The sequence below is a fragment of the Eucyclogobius newberryi genome, unplaced genomic scaffold (assembly GCF_026437365.1).
Source record: "Eucyclogobius newberryi isolate DKJ021-1_F unplaced genomic scaffold, fEucNew1.0.hap1 SCAF_8, whole genome shotgun sequence".
Taxonomy (NCBI): Eukaryota; Metazoa; Chordata; class Actinopteri; order Gobiiformes; family Gobiidae; genus Eucyclogobius; species Eucyclogobius newberryi.
In genome coordinates this window covers 17,074,798-17,091,772 of record NW_027316500.1, presented here as the reverse complement: position 1 = coordinate 17,091,772, position 16,975 = coordinate 17,074,798, and the positions used below count along the sequence as shown (strand labels likewise).

Here is a 16,975-nt window from a genome sequence, read left to right as displayed (position 1 = left end):
ATGACTACAAGAACATAGTAATGTACTAATGACTAAATACATTTCAATGTCAACAACAGCAAATAATATTATATATTAATTAATTTCAGACTGATGAAAATCTAGTCCCATCACCATATAATTCATGTGTTTCAGCCTCCTGTTTATAGGTGATATTTGAGGACTTTTGCCCATTCAAAAGAGATCATATTTAGATTGTGCTGGATTTTCATCCCCTGTGTATAAATCTCTAAACAGGAAGTTGAAACCCTTGAAAAGAAGTAGAAACAGTTGCTGGTTCCAAACTAAATGTATGGAAGTCTGGAAGATTCTGCTTAAAATAACCAACAAGGCCCAAAGAAACATTCTAGTATTTAAGTGTTTAAGTAATTTACAGCTTGGAAATATTAAGTATTAAAAAAAAAGAGATTGTTCAAGCATTTACACAGGACAGTATGTGGCTGTCATCACTAAACTGCAGTCCCACGGGTGATCTCCAGGTGCACCAGTTTAGTGGGCTTCTCATGCTCCCCGTGTAGACAGTCAGAGGTCTTCTCTTTCTTCTCATCACTGTTTCTATACGACCAAAAGCAGATCATTAGCTTCTTCCTGCTTTATCAAAACTGACCCACTGAGTTTTTGAACCTCTTACTTCTTCTTGAAGAGTCTCTTGAATGAACTCCTAAAGCCGCCTTTGTCCTGTTTCCGACTTCTCTCACTAAAAGGCGTGTGATTGCCCTCATCTCCTCTCCACTTCAAGTCTTCGCCCCAGGACTGGAGAGCCGAGTCCTGTTAAGATTTACACGGTTAAATGTGCTTTCTCCAATACTAAGGTTTTCTGCTGGATATGAATACTTACAATGCTGGGCAGCCCGTGCATATCGTCACTCGGTTTGTCAGTTTCTACTTTAGTCACCTGTGGGGTTGGGACCTTGCGCGATGGAGTAGGACAACCTTTGCTGCCTTTGCTGCTCTGGCGTTCTAGTTTGGCGTGGCTGCCCAGTCCCCCCCTCTGAAGGTTGTCCGACAGATGGCCATTGTCAATGCCACTTACAGTGTTCTCCAACTGCAGCCCATTCAGGGACTGCAAAGAAAACATTATTTCAAATTACAGATGGGTGATATATCGGCTCCAATATTTGTATTGGGGATATTGCACGGTGGCAAAGGCGGTTAGCGCTCTTGCCTCCCAAGAAGGAGATCATGGGTTCGATTCCCGGACCAGACCAACATCACATGATCTCTCTGGGTGGAGTTTGCATGTTCTCCCCGTGTTACCGTGGGTTCTCTCCGGGTTCTCCGGCGTCCTCCCACCATCCAAAGACATGCATGTGTTAGGTAAAAATTGGTAACTCTAATGTGAGAGTGAACTGTCTGTAATGTCAATGTCTCTGTGTTGGCCCTGCGACAAGTTGGCCACTGTCCAGGGTGTACCCCGCCTAAGGCCCGAAGTCACTGGGATAGGCTCCAGTCACCCGCGACCCCAAAAGGGAACAAGCGGTAGAAAATGGATGGATGGATGGATATTGAAGAGTTTTCCGATATTGAAAATGTTGCCGATATTTATCACTAATACTTTGTTCTAAGCTGCAGCACGCTCCATAATGTTTCCGAGTTTGTGCAACAGATTTGTATTTACTAATGAGCAGAAAATGGAAATGGTAGAGCAATCTGGCTTAATATGGCTGTAAGTTTACACAATTGTACCATAAAATAATTATAATAGCCAACATAAATACATTTTGTTATTGTTTTTACAAAAGTAGATTGTGGATTATACGGTAAATGATGATGCGTGATTGAAGGGGATTCAGCTGATTTGAAGTTGAGATTCAGCTGGTTTGAAGTAGATTTGAAGTTGCTCTGGACAATAAAGGAACATCTTATCTTAAAGTAGTCTGTTTTAAATTTTCATATGTGCAACTGTGAACGCACCCCAAGTTGTGTGTAGATGAACCAACACCTACAACATCTCAACTCACCTTGCTCTTCCTCTGGCTCCCCTGCAAAGGCCGTGACAGATTGCGACGCATCAAAATGGCTTCATCTGGAGACACGTAGCCTCTGTTGAGTAGTTTTCTGTATTCGTGTCCAGAGCCAACTCCGTTGTCGTAGAGGTCACGTGGAGACGGCACGTTCACTGCTACTGCGCGGTGGGCAGTAGAAGGGCCTTTGGGACACTTGACAAAGGCGATGTCAATGGAAGAGTCTGAGGAGGCTGAGGAGCAGCGGTCGAACATGGACACATCGTGCAGCAAGCTTCTCTCCTCCTCATACAAGCTCTCCATCCCAGGCGGGTCGGGAGGAAGCAGGTACTCCCCCAGAGCATCGGTGCCCTGGTGGGGGGTCCCGCGGTGCTGGCAGGAGGCCTCACTCTCCGGGATACTGCCCAGACCTGAAAGCCAGAGGTCGATTAACTGGTTCACTGGTGAATAAACTGTTCCTTTATCATTGCTGTGTGTCTGGTCACTGCCTACATGGGATACATAAAAGATGATAAGTTAATAAGATAATCAGTAAATATACAGGTGAATGAAAGTGAAAAACACTATAAGATTTACACAGACTAAACTTATAACGACTTTGCATCATTCAAACTATGAGGCTAAAGTAGAGTACTACCTAAACAGTGTTAAGTTCCCTGCAGGAGTTTGCACATTCTTACAATAAAGGTGTAAGGGTCTGCCACCTGCTTGTCATGGGGATGTTATTGCTTAACCTGGCATGTTCAACAGTGTAGCATTAAAATGATCTATCTCCAGTGACCTGTAATTGAAAAAATGCAAGATAGATATGCTTAATGCAATACTGTGAAACATTTGAGGTAAAGCAACAGCATGTACATGGACAGTTACACAGTGCATCTTTACGAGAATTCAACCATACTCCTTTGAGAAATATTTGCAGTCTATGGGATTTTCTGAGACATTTGACTTTTCATTCTCTTTCTTTAATCATAATAGTGTTATGTGTCCCCATTTTATTGAACATAATGTGAGCACAGACCTGGTGTTTTGTGGATCCTTGAGTCCATTTCAGAGTTTAAAAAGGGCAGCTGTGAGGCCCACTCTGGCTCATAACAGTCAGGATCAAGATCCCGATCCCAGTCTGGGAAACGACAGGACTGCATCTGCTCCAGGAGACGCTGTTTGTTACGCTTGGCATGCTCCCTGCAAAATGAAAAATATGAATGAATATAAAATGGGCAATCAAATCTACATTGCATTATTTTTAAAGATAAAATAGCCAACTGACAGCACGGCACTGCTGGCTGGATAGGGCGAACCTATAGTGTTAGTTTGTACACCACCACTTTCCACTGTTTTTAGCAGCTGCTTCATAGACGTTCTACGTAAGTGTGAGAAAATACGTTGAGATTTCAAATATATAGATAGATAAATTGCAGGACTGTTTAGGCAGGAGACTGGTATTCAGACCTTTTGATTTCCTTGCGGCTGTGCAGCAGTAGTTCCTGGTTGTGCTGGAGCAGGTGGTGAAACTGAGCAGTAAAAGATCTGAACTGCTGTATGGACACAAGCAGCAAGAAATAGTCTGGGTGTTCAGCCTCTGTTTGCCTCAACAGCCCCTGAAAACACAAGACGGAACCATATCAATGTTATTGTATTTATTTATCTTTAAAGATGCAACTTTTCTGGTGGAGGGTCTGCTACCAGAAATTGCAGAAATTAGACTGCGAATTAGATTTTTTTTTTACCAGTTTACACCGCCTGGCAAATAAACTGTGTAATAAGCTATTTACTTTGTTTTGCATCTGACAGTCTAACATTATATTCTGCTTTTGGATGTAATAAATGTTATGTTGTCATCACTTGCAAAGAAAGATCTTTTTAAGTTTGAAAAAAAAAACATACATTCAATTCCAGGATTTGCAACAGTCCCTTGAAAAACATGCAATAATGTAGTCAGCCACTTTACCTGTGTCACCCGCGTGTCTCCATGGTGATAGACAAGTGTTTAATGTCATAGTGTGAAACATTCCAATCAGAGCAATAACATCTCAATGGAGACAAGCAGCCTTCACCAGAAAATATACATTGTGTACATTTAAGTACAATCCCATTCTCATGCAGTTTGGAGTGACTCTGACCTGCAGCAGGAGCAGATACTCCGGGATCCTCTGCACTGGCTGTAGCAGCAGTGAGTACAGGGACGGCTTGGACTCATCCCCCAGAATGTCACTCTGGAAGACAACTTTATGAATCTATGTAAAGATGTCATGGATAGACATTTGCAGTAGAAGAAAGTTTAGTGGTGTTTTGATGTTTTACCTCGAGCAAAGAAGATTTTATCGATCCAGAGGTCACCATACTGATGACTGTGAGACAATCAGGGAGCTCTTTCAGGTACGAAACATAGACATCCAAGAAATCACTCTATGAACAAAAAAGAAAGCAAAACACAGCTTTAAAAACTTTTCTCAACATGAAGTTAACAGGTGTGTCTGACCAATTACTGCATTTCCTCTGGGTCACTCGAAGCTACTTATCCACACATTGGGTTTAATATAATCAGCCCTTATTAGCCTCAGACACTCTTACGTGACAGAAACACATTGCAGTACAGGAAAAGAGGAAAAGAGAACAATAACAATACTTAGTTTATTGTAAATGTCTAATAACAGATTTGATCATTGTTATTTCACAGCACAATAAAGTTACAGCACATTTTTTTTTTATTTGCGTGTCATGCCAGCCAAAGACTATAGCCAGTCACAAGACCAAACAGACTGTGCAGAGGTCATTTGTCCACTTTAAAGTGCACTTTATTATCCTGTAGAACATTTGTCAGATCTTGAGCAAGTCTTAGTCAGGACTATCTTTGCTGGAGGATGATTTTACTAACCGTGCATGATTTGGCTTGATGAAATGTCTTACCTCTTTGCTGGTGAGCCTCATAAAAACATCTCCCATGATGCCTTGCCACTGGCACTTGAGCACTCGCTCCTGTAAAGTGTGAAGGAGCTCCAGGTGCTGCTGGATGAGAAACCGCAGCGAGCTGGGGAATGAACTGTGGGAGGAAAAATATCTGAATGACTGTCGATCATTCTGCACATGATTTATGACAAGTATGTATTTGTGGTTAAAGCAAATAACTTTCTGCAAACATTTGATGTTTTCTGACTGCGTTAGGTGGTGGCCCCTCATTGGCAACATGTGTCCTGAGGTTATTACATTAGACAACTATGTAGAACGCATCAATGGGCAGAGGCTGTGTCTTGCTGGTGTTTTTGGCTTGTCCTGATTTGATTTAGTCATTTCCTGTCCTCTACTCACTGTAAGCTTTCAAATGAAACTATTTAACTGCTGGTATATAGCCCACATTTATGTTATAGGCACACACAATTGCAAATCATGAGAGCCATTCAAAAATAAAGTAGTTGACAGAATACAATTACAAGTGTTAGGAAGGTAAAAGTTATACCAAACCATATCAACATCTAAAAAACTTTCTCAAAGCTCTAAATCCAAAAGTAAGTTGTTACCGTTTGTCCTTTGTAGTGAGTGCGTCTGAACCATTGAATGAGATGTTGGCCTTGAGTAAGAGAGACAGGTGAGAGACGTACACTCTCTCTGACTCCAGCAGCTCCAGAGCTGCTCTCTGCCTCTTATCTGAAAGCATAAAAGGGTAAACATAATTGTTTGTATTGTATTGATAGTTTAAATACTTGTATTCTCACTGTTCTTGTTGGTGTTGTCGCCCTCGTCCCTGCTGTTCTTTCTCTCTCCCCAGCCGTGAGCCCTCTGCTGCTGGGGCTCTGGCTCCGACGTGGACGCTTCAGCACAATTATACAAAACACAAAGTTATTTCTAATCATACTTTGTTTATTTGGTAATTAAATGTACTGACTGTGTGTGGAGGTGTTGCTCCTTGGTGAAGATGTATTATGTGGAAGACTGGAGAGATAGTGCTGAATGACGCTGAGATCTGATTGGCTGGGCACACAGATGTGGTCTTCCCCTGATGCTGCCAGAACATCTGCCTTTGAGTTCTTACGGCTTTTGGAAATCCCATAAAAGCAGAGCATTAACTTTGTTATTTTATGCATATTAGTTTAGAGTGTATAAAAGCGCTTTTGTGAGAACTGCCAAATCATGGGCTCAGATACGTCATTAAACAAACAGCAGTTTTAAATGATAGAGTCACGTGAAGAACATTATGCAACCATACTGAAACTAAATGTAGCCATCATAACTGGTCTGACAGGGTCATATGCTCCATGCTAAGCTCTGGCATTACCTGTGTGGAGTAGAAATGGCATCTTTTGTGTTTTCTAACTGCAGTAGTTCAATTCTCCTGTGAATCTCCCTTTGTCTGCTGGACATCTCCTTAATATGGAACAGAGTGGTGCTGAGCTCCTCCTAGAAAAGAAGTGTTCAATCATATTAAACTTGTAGAGACATCATCGTGCAAGTGCATGTGAGGGCTCTAGTTATTACCACATACCGTACTCCACACTGGTTGCTACCGTCTGCTGTTAACGGCCTATTAGTTCTATTAAACGTGCTTTCATTTTCACACACTGAAGTATAAATCTGGTATAACCTTGCCGTATCACTCATTAGACCTACAGTTTGTAAAATATGCGGTGCAAACGTTTCAAACTGTATTCTGTGCAGTTGAGTCCACTAAACATAATTACTTTATGCTGAAGTCAGATGTTTTAAATTATGTTAGAGGCCTCTTTACAAAGGTCACCTTGAATGTGTTGAGGGAGTTCTTCAGGCTCATTATCTTATCATCCACATCAGTCTGATGAGCCTGAAGTTGCTCCTCCAGGCTGTGGTCCCTCTGACGCAGTTCACACAGCTCTGTCAGGGCGGCATGGAGCCCGTCGCGCAGCTGCACCACCAGGCCCTGCAGCTAGAATACAGAACCCAGCAATATGTATGATTAACAAAGTCATCAGAAATTATGGAAATTCTACAAAGATACTGTACTACAATATATGGTTTACATCTTTAAAAGTTGTTATTGATTGAATTTATTCTGTGAGGATCAAGTGAATCAGCTCCAGGGAACATTACATGGGCTGAAGTTGCGCCTCTTAAAACTCTTGCATTCTCGATCATGTGAAAAGCATCAGGCATTTGACTGAATAAGAAGTCTGTGCTGAGCCTCCTGTTCTTCCACTTCTGATTATATCTGTGTTCAGCCAGCACTGCACCAAGGCACACCTGATGGCCCGCAAAGAGTATGTATGTGAGTATTCCACGGATATAAAAACTTAAAACCAAACATTTTCCATGGAGTTTGACGCGTTTTCTGCCATACTGTAGAATATTATAGCTGAAGGAGCAATATTTCCATGGAAACAAGTAGGAAACAGACATTTTTAGTGCAATAAAACCACCCAAGTTGAAAAAAAAAGGCTTTTTTTGGCTAAAAAGTGACCTTTAATTTAATTGTCTTTAATTTACAGAAAATACAAAGTCTATATTCACTTTCAAAAGTACCGTAAACTATGCTGGCATATTATTCAGGGACACTTTTGAATTACACTATTGTAATTATCATGTCCTTTGCCATCAACCATGATAAATCATCTACTACACAAAGACTGAATAACATGGCATTTACAGGAATCATTATATCATTTATCCAAAGATGCCAACTCAAAGATGACGCTCACTGAATCCTACCCATGTTTTTAGGTCTGTTGTCCACACATGTCCATTGATATAGGTTAATGTTTTCACACTGTGCACATCATGTTACCTGTGAAATCTCCAGACTGCCATTCTGCTCATTCTCTTCACAGTCCTCTGGCTCTGTTCAGCAAACACATACACCATACGTCACAGTAGAAAAAGTACTCTTTTGAGAGTGAAAAGCAGTCTGTACTAGTGTCGTACGTGTTTCAGTGATCCAGTTAAAAACACATAACAGCTTAGTAAGTACAGCGTATGTGTGTGTGTGTGTGTGTGTGGACCAGCACAAAGCAGCTATTTGTTTTACTAAATGTCAGAAGTCATGGTGCAGTCAGCATGGCCCAGGGTCACCCCAAATGTCCACTTATCATATGTTATTATGCATTATGTACAACTCCCTCCCACACTGTAGACGTCTGACTAGAGGGTTTGTCTGTCCAACTTCCATGACAAATTTAAGAGGATTTTCTCATTCGTCACATTTATCCCAACCCAGCATAACTTTACACACAATGTTGTTAAAATGTACTATTGGAATGTTATATTATTAAACATTTATGTTTTATTAAACATTATATAACAAAATGTATATTTTACTTATCAACTCTTTTGACTTATCAACATGTTAAAGAACAAATATGTTTTTATGGGGATTATTTATGAACTAACCTGCAAAGATACGTGTTGTCACGAGTTAAGATATGAAATAGTGTTAGAATCTAGGAAGACTTTCAGAAACAGCCGTCATACATTGAGTGTTTGCATGTTGCTGAAGTTTAAATGAGTCCTAATTGTTTTGAAAGTTTTAGTTAAGTTTAGTTTAGTTTTTTTAGAAGACATTACCTTCTTGCCCCATCTCTGCCTCATCTTCTGTACATCTTTGTGCTTTGCCATCTTCCATGTTCGTTGAGTCCTTAAGCTCCTTTATCCAGTTTCACTTATTGATGTGCTGAGCTGTCCTCTTCCTTCTGATCCCTGCTCTCTTTTGCACGGATCGCTCACTTTCTCTGCGCTCAAACATGTGAGTCCTGTGATTTCTCTTTTCCACAAACAGGCCCTTGTTCTCACTGCACAGAGACACAGAGGCTGGATCAAAAGGTGATAGGGCAAAACGAGGATACATTTGTTCAACCCAGAGCAGATGGTTCAACATGTAAACGTGAATGATAAACTCGAGCAATCAGAAAACATGTTAGATAGGTATATGATTGGCCACAAAAGGACCCAGAGCTTTTGTGCTGGTCCCAAACTCGGATAACAAGACAGGTCTGCAACTGGAAATATATTCTTAATAAAACTGAAACTAAACGGACCTTTCAGTTAATTCAGTGAACATGTGTCAAATAAAAACAATAAAAAACATTTCTCGTCATGTTTTATCTTATGATTTAGTGACTTGACTTGTTTGTTTTTGGTGAACAGGAAGCCAAGGGTCAAGCTATTATCGGCGCAGCTCCCAGACTTGAGTCATCAAAGGTTGCATCATCTGCTCTAATCATGATGTGTGTCTTCTTTAAAACAAAGTGAAATGTCACTTTTACAATTAGACATTAGAATTCAATGACATTATTCACAAAGTAATAAAAGAAATAATGACAAAGTTGTTGTTTGAGGTTTATCTGAGACTAATGTAATTACAGTCTGAGAATCACGACAGAAGAATGGATTCTCTGAGCTTTGGTGAGATGCCTCTTCACAGCAGCAGAGTTACAGAAAGAATTAAAGAATAAAGAACATAACTCTATGCATAGAGGCTACAAGATTTGTATACTACTGGTAATACTAATATAGTAGGCTACTTAATTTCTACTTGTAAAAGTACAGATAAATTGTAAAAGTACCTAACCTAAGGGACTTTTAGGTTTAAAAAAAACAAAAAAATTAGATTTTAAAATAAAAATAAATAAAAGTATTTACACACTTTAGGAGAACAAAACTTTTCTGGTAAATGGTTATCATCTTGATAAAGATTTTTGCTGACAGAATCAGTTTCTTCTGAAGCAGGATGTTACCATGGGGCCCCTTGGATTCAGCAGGATTGAGTCAAACTAGTAAAAAGTAAAATGAGCCTATGTTATACAACAGGGCTGTCCAAACTGTGGCCCGGGGGCCAAATGCGGCCCTCAGAACAATTTTTGTTGGCCCTCGGCCTCCCTGTTAAGTAGAACCAAACAACCTATTAAAGGTGTGGAGGCATCAAATCTATGTCAAATGCAAAGTTTCGAACGGTTCACTTCATTGTGGGCTTGTCTGTGGCCCTCTGCTCCGTATAAGTTTCAAAATGCGGCCCTTTTTTTACAAAATACTTCATATCATAAATATGATTCATAACTTGAAAACATATTAATACATTATTATTATTTTCATATTTATGATAACTAATCCAAAATGTCCAAAAATCTTCGGTAGCCTAGCTCTATTGTATTAAAATAAGGTCCTCACCTAATCTTATTTAATCTTATATCCACTTAACTTTATTTACTTGGTAATACATCAGCCTTAAATGTTAATAACGCGACTTCAAAATAAATGAGCTGAGTAAACTCAAGAGCTGGCACCGAGCTCGTCCCGCGCCCACGTGACACTGGCTTTGTCATGTGACCAGTCCACTTCCTGTTTGACTCCTGCTGACAGACTGTTTTCACTGGAGGCTTTTCACTTAGTTTGAGGCCAGTAATGTGGTGAGAAAAGCTTTTTAAGACGCCCAAATGGAGCCGTACGTGTCGGATGAAGAGGGAGACGAGCAGGAGAAGCCGCTGCTCCACCGAGACAAAGACATACATGTGCAAAGAGGTAAAGCAGGTGTTCTATGCTCTTCCCAACTGTGCTTTATTATATATTATGTCTCTGTAAAGTAACGTTAATAATTGTATTGATTTAAAGAGTCCATGGCAAAAGCGTACTCAGTTTATAGTTCTTCAGAAAAGTTGGATTTTACAAAAAATTGTTTATTTTGACCGGTGGCATAAACTCCAGAGCTTGCCATATGTCACGTTAAGTACCCCAAAGTGTGCTTTTTAAAGGCAAGGCAAGTTTATTTGTTGAGCACAATTCGTACACAAGACAATTCAAAGTGCTGCACACAACAGGAAAAATGCATTAAAATCCCAAAGACATGAGAGAAATCGCAAAACAGTTTAAAACATAAAAGAGAAGAGTGTAAATAGAATCCTTCCATTCATATGCTTAGATTTGAACATTGCTAGAGTAGATAGAGTTGAGGCCCCCAGATTTCTAACTTGATTTGAAGGTTTTTAGAAAGTGACTGGAGGTTTCTCTTCTAATCATCAGTCATCATCAGCGTTGCAGTTAAGCCGGTTTAGCAATCTTTTCAAAGGCCTTTTTACTACCGTCAAAATATGATTCCATCTTTATCAAAAAAACACTCGATATTATTTTCAGTAATAATATCTATGGAAGATGATTACAAAATCTGTTTTTGCCATTGAACTCTTCTACACTGTTGAAGTGAAGGACCTGAAGTGTATCTTTTTGTGCTTTGCCTGTAGCTCCAGCGTGCTGCTCAGCCCGCTATGGTCTGGCACTGCTCTCCTCCTTTGGCTTTTTTGTGGTTTACTCTTTACGCGTGAACCTGAGCGTGGCGATGGTGGACATGCTCAACAACACCAACCACCACAGCACCAACTCCAGCTCTGTGTGTCCCGCACACTCTGACCCCCCAAGGCCCAAACGCAATCACACGGTAAGAGTTCAACCACAAATAAATATTAAGAAATAATAACAATTATTTTGTGTGTTCAATACGATTTATTTCACGGTCTTTTAACGTTTGAAATCATTCCAAGTGCCTCCTGGGAAGTGCTGCGTACCCCTGGTTGGGAATCGCTGACCCTATGACTAATTGGCCTTTATATAAAGAGTACCTCACCCACCAAGTTGCAGGGGAGCTCAGTAGAGCTGCAACATTAATCCCACTTTAATCAATATTTCAATTAGGAAATCGCAAAGGCTGCAATTTTTGAAGTACCATCATTTCATCCACAAATAAGAACACATCTTAGTCTGCATAAAAACTGCAAACCCTGAAGTTTAGAGCTGATGTTCTGAAATGCATGGCATTCTTGTAGTTTGTCAGTTCATATTTATTTAGTATTTTTGTCAATTCTTCTGGACGTGTTTTACTATGAACTCGGAGCTGTTTTCCACATGTTTTTAAATGTGTTTTTTAAACTGCAAATGGCAAATAAACAAACGAACTAACTAACTAAAATGTCAACTTTGAAAAACAATCCCATTAATTAAATCTAAGCCACAAATACAATTACATATGCAATACTTCAGAAAATCACAATTGGTTCCATTCATCCATTAATTAATTATTTTTCCCAAATTGTTCCGCCTTGTACTCCGAGAACAGTTATTTACATTTTTTTCTAATCCAGAAGCTACTCAAAACTTCACAATGAATATTTTTTGGACCAAATAAATATTTCCGAGACCTGGAAACGCAGTCCTTTAGATACTTTGGGGACCACAATATGGAATCTTTGTTCTCCTTATAAACATGTAATACCAAACTGCGTTCTCTATACTTGTGTCTTTCAGGCCAGTGTGTATGACTGGGACTCTGAAACTCAGGGCTGGATCCTCGGTTCCTTCTTTTATGGCTACATCCTGACCCAGATCCCGGGCGGATACCTCGCGGGACGCCTCGGCCCCAAGTGGCTCTTGGGCTTTGGCGTTTTGGGAACAGTCCTCTTCACAATGCTCACACCTGCAGCTGCGGACTGGGGCGCGGGCTACCTCATTGCTGTCAGAGTTTTAGAGGGAGTGGGAGAGGTACGAAATATTTGCAATGCGTTTATGAAAAGCTGAACGTTGTTGTGTGATGTTGTGTTGCGGTTCCCAGGGAGTGACTTTTCCAGCGATGTACACAATGTGGGCAGCATGGGCCCCACCTATGGAGCGAAGTCGGCTGCTCACCATTTCATATATAGGTAAGGTATTGAAATATTAGTTAGCGATACGTTTGATCACAAAACATCGACTTCTGTTTTTTTTGCAGGAGCCCAACTTGGAACGGTTATAGCTCTTCCACTTTCTGGGGAAATCTGCTTTTACTTGGACTGGACCTATGTCTTCTATTTGTTTGGTAAGTTGCAACAGGACATTATTGACGTATAGATGAACATATGTGCATCGATAAGAAGCGCCTCTGTGACATGTGCTAATGATGCTTTGTGTGCAGGGGCTGTTGGGCTGTTGTGGTTTGTCTTGTGGGCGTTACTTGTTTCTAATAGTCCAAATGATCATCCAAGGATTTCAGAGCAAGAGAGACTGTATATCAACTCCTCACTCAAGAATGAGGTAAACCTTAAATCGTAAATCCTACGCTCACGGACTACACAATGATTGCAATGTTACGCAACCAAGTAACATTTATAATCCTATTTGCTCATCCAGTGTTTACAACATTACTGTGGCAAACATGACACAGTAAAGCAGGGAGTGTGTGTTCAGCTTGATCATAAACCGCTCGGTAATGTCGTGTCATTGTTGTTTTGCAAAGTTGTCCACCTCCACAGACCACATTCCCTGGAGATCCATTGTGACATCAGTGCCACTCTTGGCCATTGTGGTGGCTCACTTTTCCTACAACTGGACTTTTTACACTCTCCTCACTCTGCTGCCAACATACATGAAAGATGTTCTAGGATTTAGTATTAAAGAAGTAAGTGTGCAAAAGCCGTGCATGTTTTTAAGAATGATTTGTATAAGCATAAGCACTACGTATGAAATGTCCTAGATTGCTTTAGTAAAAATGTGGCTCCAAACTCATTGTCTAATCCAATCTACTGAAATTATTATAATCATTTCTTGCATTGTGTCAAGTTTTATCTTGCATTTGGCCCATACTGTATTTCTCTACTGAAACATTTGCACAATATATTCAGTTTCTCAGAAGGTAAGAGCTAAACGTGTTTATGTCCCTTTAAGAACGGGTTTCTGTCGGCTTTTCCTTACATCGGCTGTGCCATGTTAGCCGTGCTCAGTGGGCAGCTTGCTGATTACCTGAGAGAAACACGCCACTGTGACACTGTCAAGGTCCGGAAAGCTTTTTCACTTGTGGGTAAGTGAATGTCCGTCACAGAACACCTTATGGAACTGACACTTTTCTATTGTGTGTCTCGGTACAGTCTGGCATTACTTTAAAATGTTTCAACTATGCTTGTATTGTTATGTTAAAGTTATGTTCCCCCATAGCATTTTGACTGACTGACAATTATAGCTTATGGCATATTTCCATTTCAGAAAATAATTTTCAATGAGATGCTGATGGTGCAAATATAGATTTTACTCTGAAATGGAGAAATTGTAACGCTGGCACAGTTGAAGATTATTAAACACGGCCCTCCACTATATGCATTTGGAGAATTATTTATATTGTGTACATTTATTGCATTATAAAAAAAACATTGCTGAAAATGATTGTGTTTTGTATTGTTTAGTTTAGGTGATTTATGCAACCTTTATTTGACTGTTTTCCACTTGTTACCTTTTGCTTTAGGCATGGTTGGCCCGGCCATCTTCTTGGTGGCAGCAGGATATACAGGGTGTAACTATACATTAGCGCTGACTTTTCTGACCATCTCATCTTCATTGGGCGGAGTGTGTGCGTCTGGCTTCAATATCAACCACCTGGACATTGCTCCATCGTAAGAGGCTCTGTTCACACTAACAAACTTGATTAGGAATTTGCTGTTAACTCACTCGTTCACATTTTTATTTTTACTCTGCAGTTTTGCTGGAATTCTTCTTGGAATCACAAACACTTTTGCTACTATTCCTGGAATGGTTGGACCAGTTATTGCAAGATCACTAACTGCAAATGTAAGAAATCTACAATTTATACTTATTACTTTGAATAGTTGCTTTTCCATTTAAAAAAATAATAACAAAATACTTTACTTCTGTGAAAGCCAGACTCTTGACTTTGTACATCGTGAACAACACATGCTTATATTTAGAGTTGTGGTGCCCTCTTGTGGTTAGTGTATGTATTGTTTTAGGCACTGGACACAGCAGTATTGCATTTGAATTGATGTGTATGTGATGTTTTTCAGAACACCATGGAGGAATGGCAGACTGTTTTCTACATCGCTGCTGCCATAAACCTGTTTGGAGCAATAATTTACACAGCATTGGGCCAAGGATCTGTTCAGCCCTGGGCCGTTAAGACAACATTTAACCACGGAGATTGAGGCAAAAAATGGTCTTAATTGAAGACCGGAGTCCGGACTAATGGCATTTTATATTTCAAAGCTCTGAAGAGTAAACAACAGATGAGTTTGTTACTGCAAATATCCCAGTTTCCTGCAATAAGGATGAGAAGGTAATAAGCTACTTTAAAGTTGCCATTTTTAAAGCGTTTACGTACTTCACGCTTTACTGTACGCACAAATACTTAGGGTAAAGCCTTACAATAATTGATTTATCGTTATTACTTGTAGGGTAATAAGGGTATTCTGCACTTGTACTTGTTTTTTGATATTTGTATGTTTTATTTGTGTATTTCATGTTTAGCACTACAAAAAGGGAACCAAATCAAAGGAGACATTCAGTTGAGTCTGTGACTAAGAGCTTTCTCACAGGATTTTGCCCCTTGTGTCAATTCTCTGGAATCATGGATAACTGTTAAGTTTATTTTCCCACTTGTACAGTTGGGATCATTTTAATTTAGCTTTGTTTTTTTATATTAGACACTCTTAATATTGTACCAATTTGTGTGCATTTTGAGTGTAATTTTCTATTCTATAATTCCATGGATGGCATTTATAATTGTGCCTTGACTTGAATGTCTAGTTATGCCATTTACATTTTTTTTTTAAATGAAATTACTTTATTTTTGTTCACATTAGTGATTTTATGGTTTTAACTTATGTTTCATTGTCTTAAAAGTGATTTAAAGGGAAATTTAAAGTTTTGTGTGCATTTGTTCTTCTTTTAAAATAACTTGAAATCCTCATGTAATTATTTAAAGACTTTATCACTTTGCACACAAGTGTGTCTGTAAACTAAATACCATAACCATATCACAAAGCAATTTGGAGATGGGCCCATTGGAAATTCAATTCTATTTATCTTTGTAATGCCCAAAATCACAACAGTAGTTGTCTCGGAGGGCGACAGTGAGAAACAGATTAAACAATGTTCATAGGGACTTGGCAATGCCCAGTTTCCCGTGTCCACAGACGAATGTCCAAAGCTCCCCTGTCCTTAGACCCTCCTTCTCGGCCAGGAAAAACCTCTTTGGGAAAAAGTATAAACCTGGAGGAGTTCCACAGTGAAGGAGAGATCCGACTCCCTCAGACCGACAGACGGACGTGAGATAGACGGTGGAACTGGAACCACTGAGGAGGAGAACCAGTTCTTCCAGGCAGATGAAGAACCGTCCATATGAAGAAGAGACTGTCTCTCCAGGGACTCGAGGATCAACTGGGTCCAGAGGTCATTGATGTGCCTGTTCCACTCCCGATGGGGAAGTGGGAGAAGAAGGAAAAGCAATAAACAGATCGCAAATTAAATATGAAATATTGTTTGATAGAATAAGTAATCAGAAGCAGAGGATAGAGCTCAAGCTGCCATACTTCCCCCATCATAGTTGCTCCTAGGGCAGCGTAGAAACTAGCTTTTTTCATTTCTGAAACTAGGTTTTTTAATTTCTGTTCCTAAATGGCCTGACCTGATTTCAAAGAGGAACGTTTTAAGCCTGGTCTTAAATGAAGAGACTGTCAGCGTCTTTAACATGGACCCGGAGCTAATTCCATAACACAGGAGCTTGGTAGCTAAACGCTCTACCTCTTACTGCTTTTAGAGACTCTTGGGACCACCAGAAGACCAGCATTTTGAGAGCGAAGAGCTCTGTTTGGATGATATGGCACTATAGCGTATTTGAGGTTGGATGGGGCCAGGATGCGCTCTTCTTTTAGTTCCTGTTAGTGATGTTGCTGCTGCATTTTTAACTAGTTGTAAGCTTTGATGGAGCTTTTAGGACACGCTGCGAGGAGTTACAGTAGTCTAATCTAGTGATTTTGGCGAAATGGCACGGATGGAAATAGGCTGCTGGAAATATATGCGCTTAAAGTGAGAGCTCCTGATCCAATAAGACTCCAAGGTTTCTTACAGTAGAACTGGAGGCTACACTGACTTGAGTTAAGAAGCAGATAATGAAGTGTCATCCAGATTTTTATATCCTTCACACAAGTACTAAGTCTGTCTATTAGATCGCTCTGATCGGGTTTCTTTGATAAATACAGCTGAGTGTCATCTGCATAGCTGTGGAAGTTAATGCTATGCTTTCTGAT

At 40.0% G+C, this 16,975-nt stretch overlaps 2 protein-coding genes across 3 annotated transcripts; one reads left to right on the top strand and one right to left on the bottom strand.

Annotated features, from left to right (window-relative positions):
* Nucleotides 1-97: 97 nt before the first annotated feature.
* arhgef33 (Rho guanine nucleotide exchange factor (GEF) 33) lies at nucleotides 98-8,710 on the bottom strand. Of its 2 annotated transcripts, none has more exons than XM_072437459.1 (17): nucleotides 8,493-8,710; nucleotides 7,717-7,769; nucleotides 6,697-6,861; nucleotides 6,238-6,359; nucleotides 5,848-5,996; nucleotides 5,678-5,773; nucleotides 5,483-5,609; nucleotides 4,875-5,007; nucleotides 4,269-4,373; nucleotides 4,088-4,180; nucleotides 3,417-3,565; nucleotides 3,235-3,327; nucleotides 2,986-3,149; nucleotides 1,962-2,452; nucleotides 839-1,063; nucleotides 632-768; nucleotides 98-555 (listed from the first exon to the last, which is right to left on the bottom strand). In XM_072437459.1, the coding sequence occupies exons 1-17, from the start codon at nucleotides 8,548-8,550 to the stop codon at nucleotides 450-452; spliced, it is 2,466 nt and encodes an 821-aa protein (XP_072293560.1). In that variant the 5' UTR covers nucleotides 8,551-8,710; the 3' UTR covers nucleotides 98-449. The 2 variants fall into 2 exon arrangements, with proteins under 2 accessions (XP_072293560.1, XP_072293561.1); XM_072437460.1 differs by having other exon boundaries at nucleotides 99-555; nucleotides 1,962-2,374.
* Nucleotides 8,711-10,303: 1,593 nt separating this feature from the next.
* slc17a5 (solute carrier family 17 member 5) lies at nucleotides 10,304-15,404 on the top strand. Its single transcript, XM_072437067.1, has 11 exons — nucleotides 10,304-10,442; nucleotides 11,159-11,352; nucleotides 12,216-12,449; nucleotides 12,520-12,607; nucleotides 12,676-12,762; nucleotides 12,859-12,977; nucleotides 13,180-13,341; nucleotides 13,608-13,740; nucleotides 14,179-14,326; nucleotides 14,411-14,501; nucleotides 14,735-15,404. The coding sequence occupies exons 1-11, from the start codon at nucleotides 10,358-10,360 to the stop codon at nucleotides 14,870-14,872; spliced, it is 1,479 nt and encodes a 492-aa protein (XP_072293168.1). The 5' UTR covers nucleotides 10,304-10,357; the 3' UTR covers nucleotides 14,873-15,404.
* Nucleotides 15,405-16,975: the final 1,571 nt, after the last annotated feature.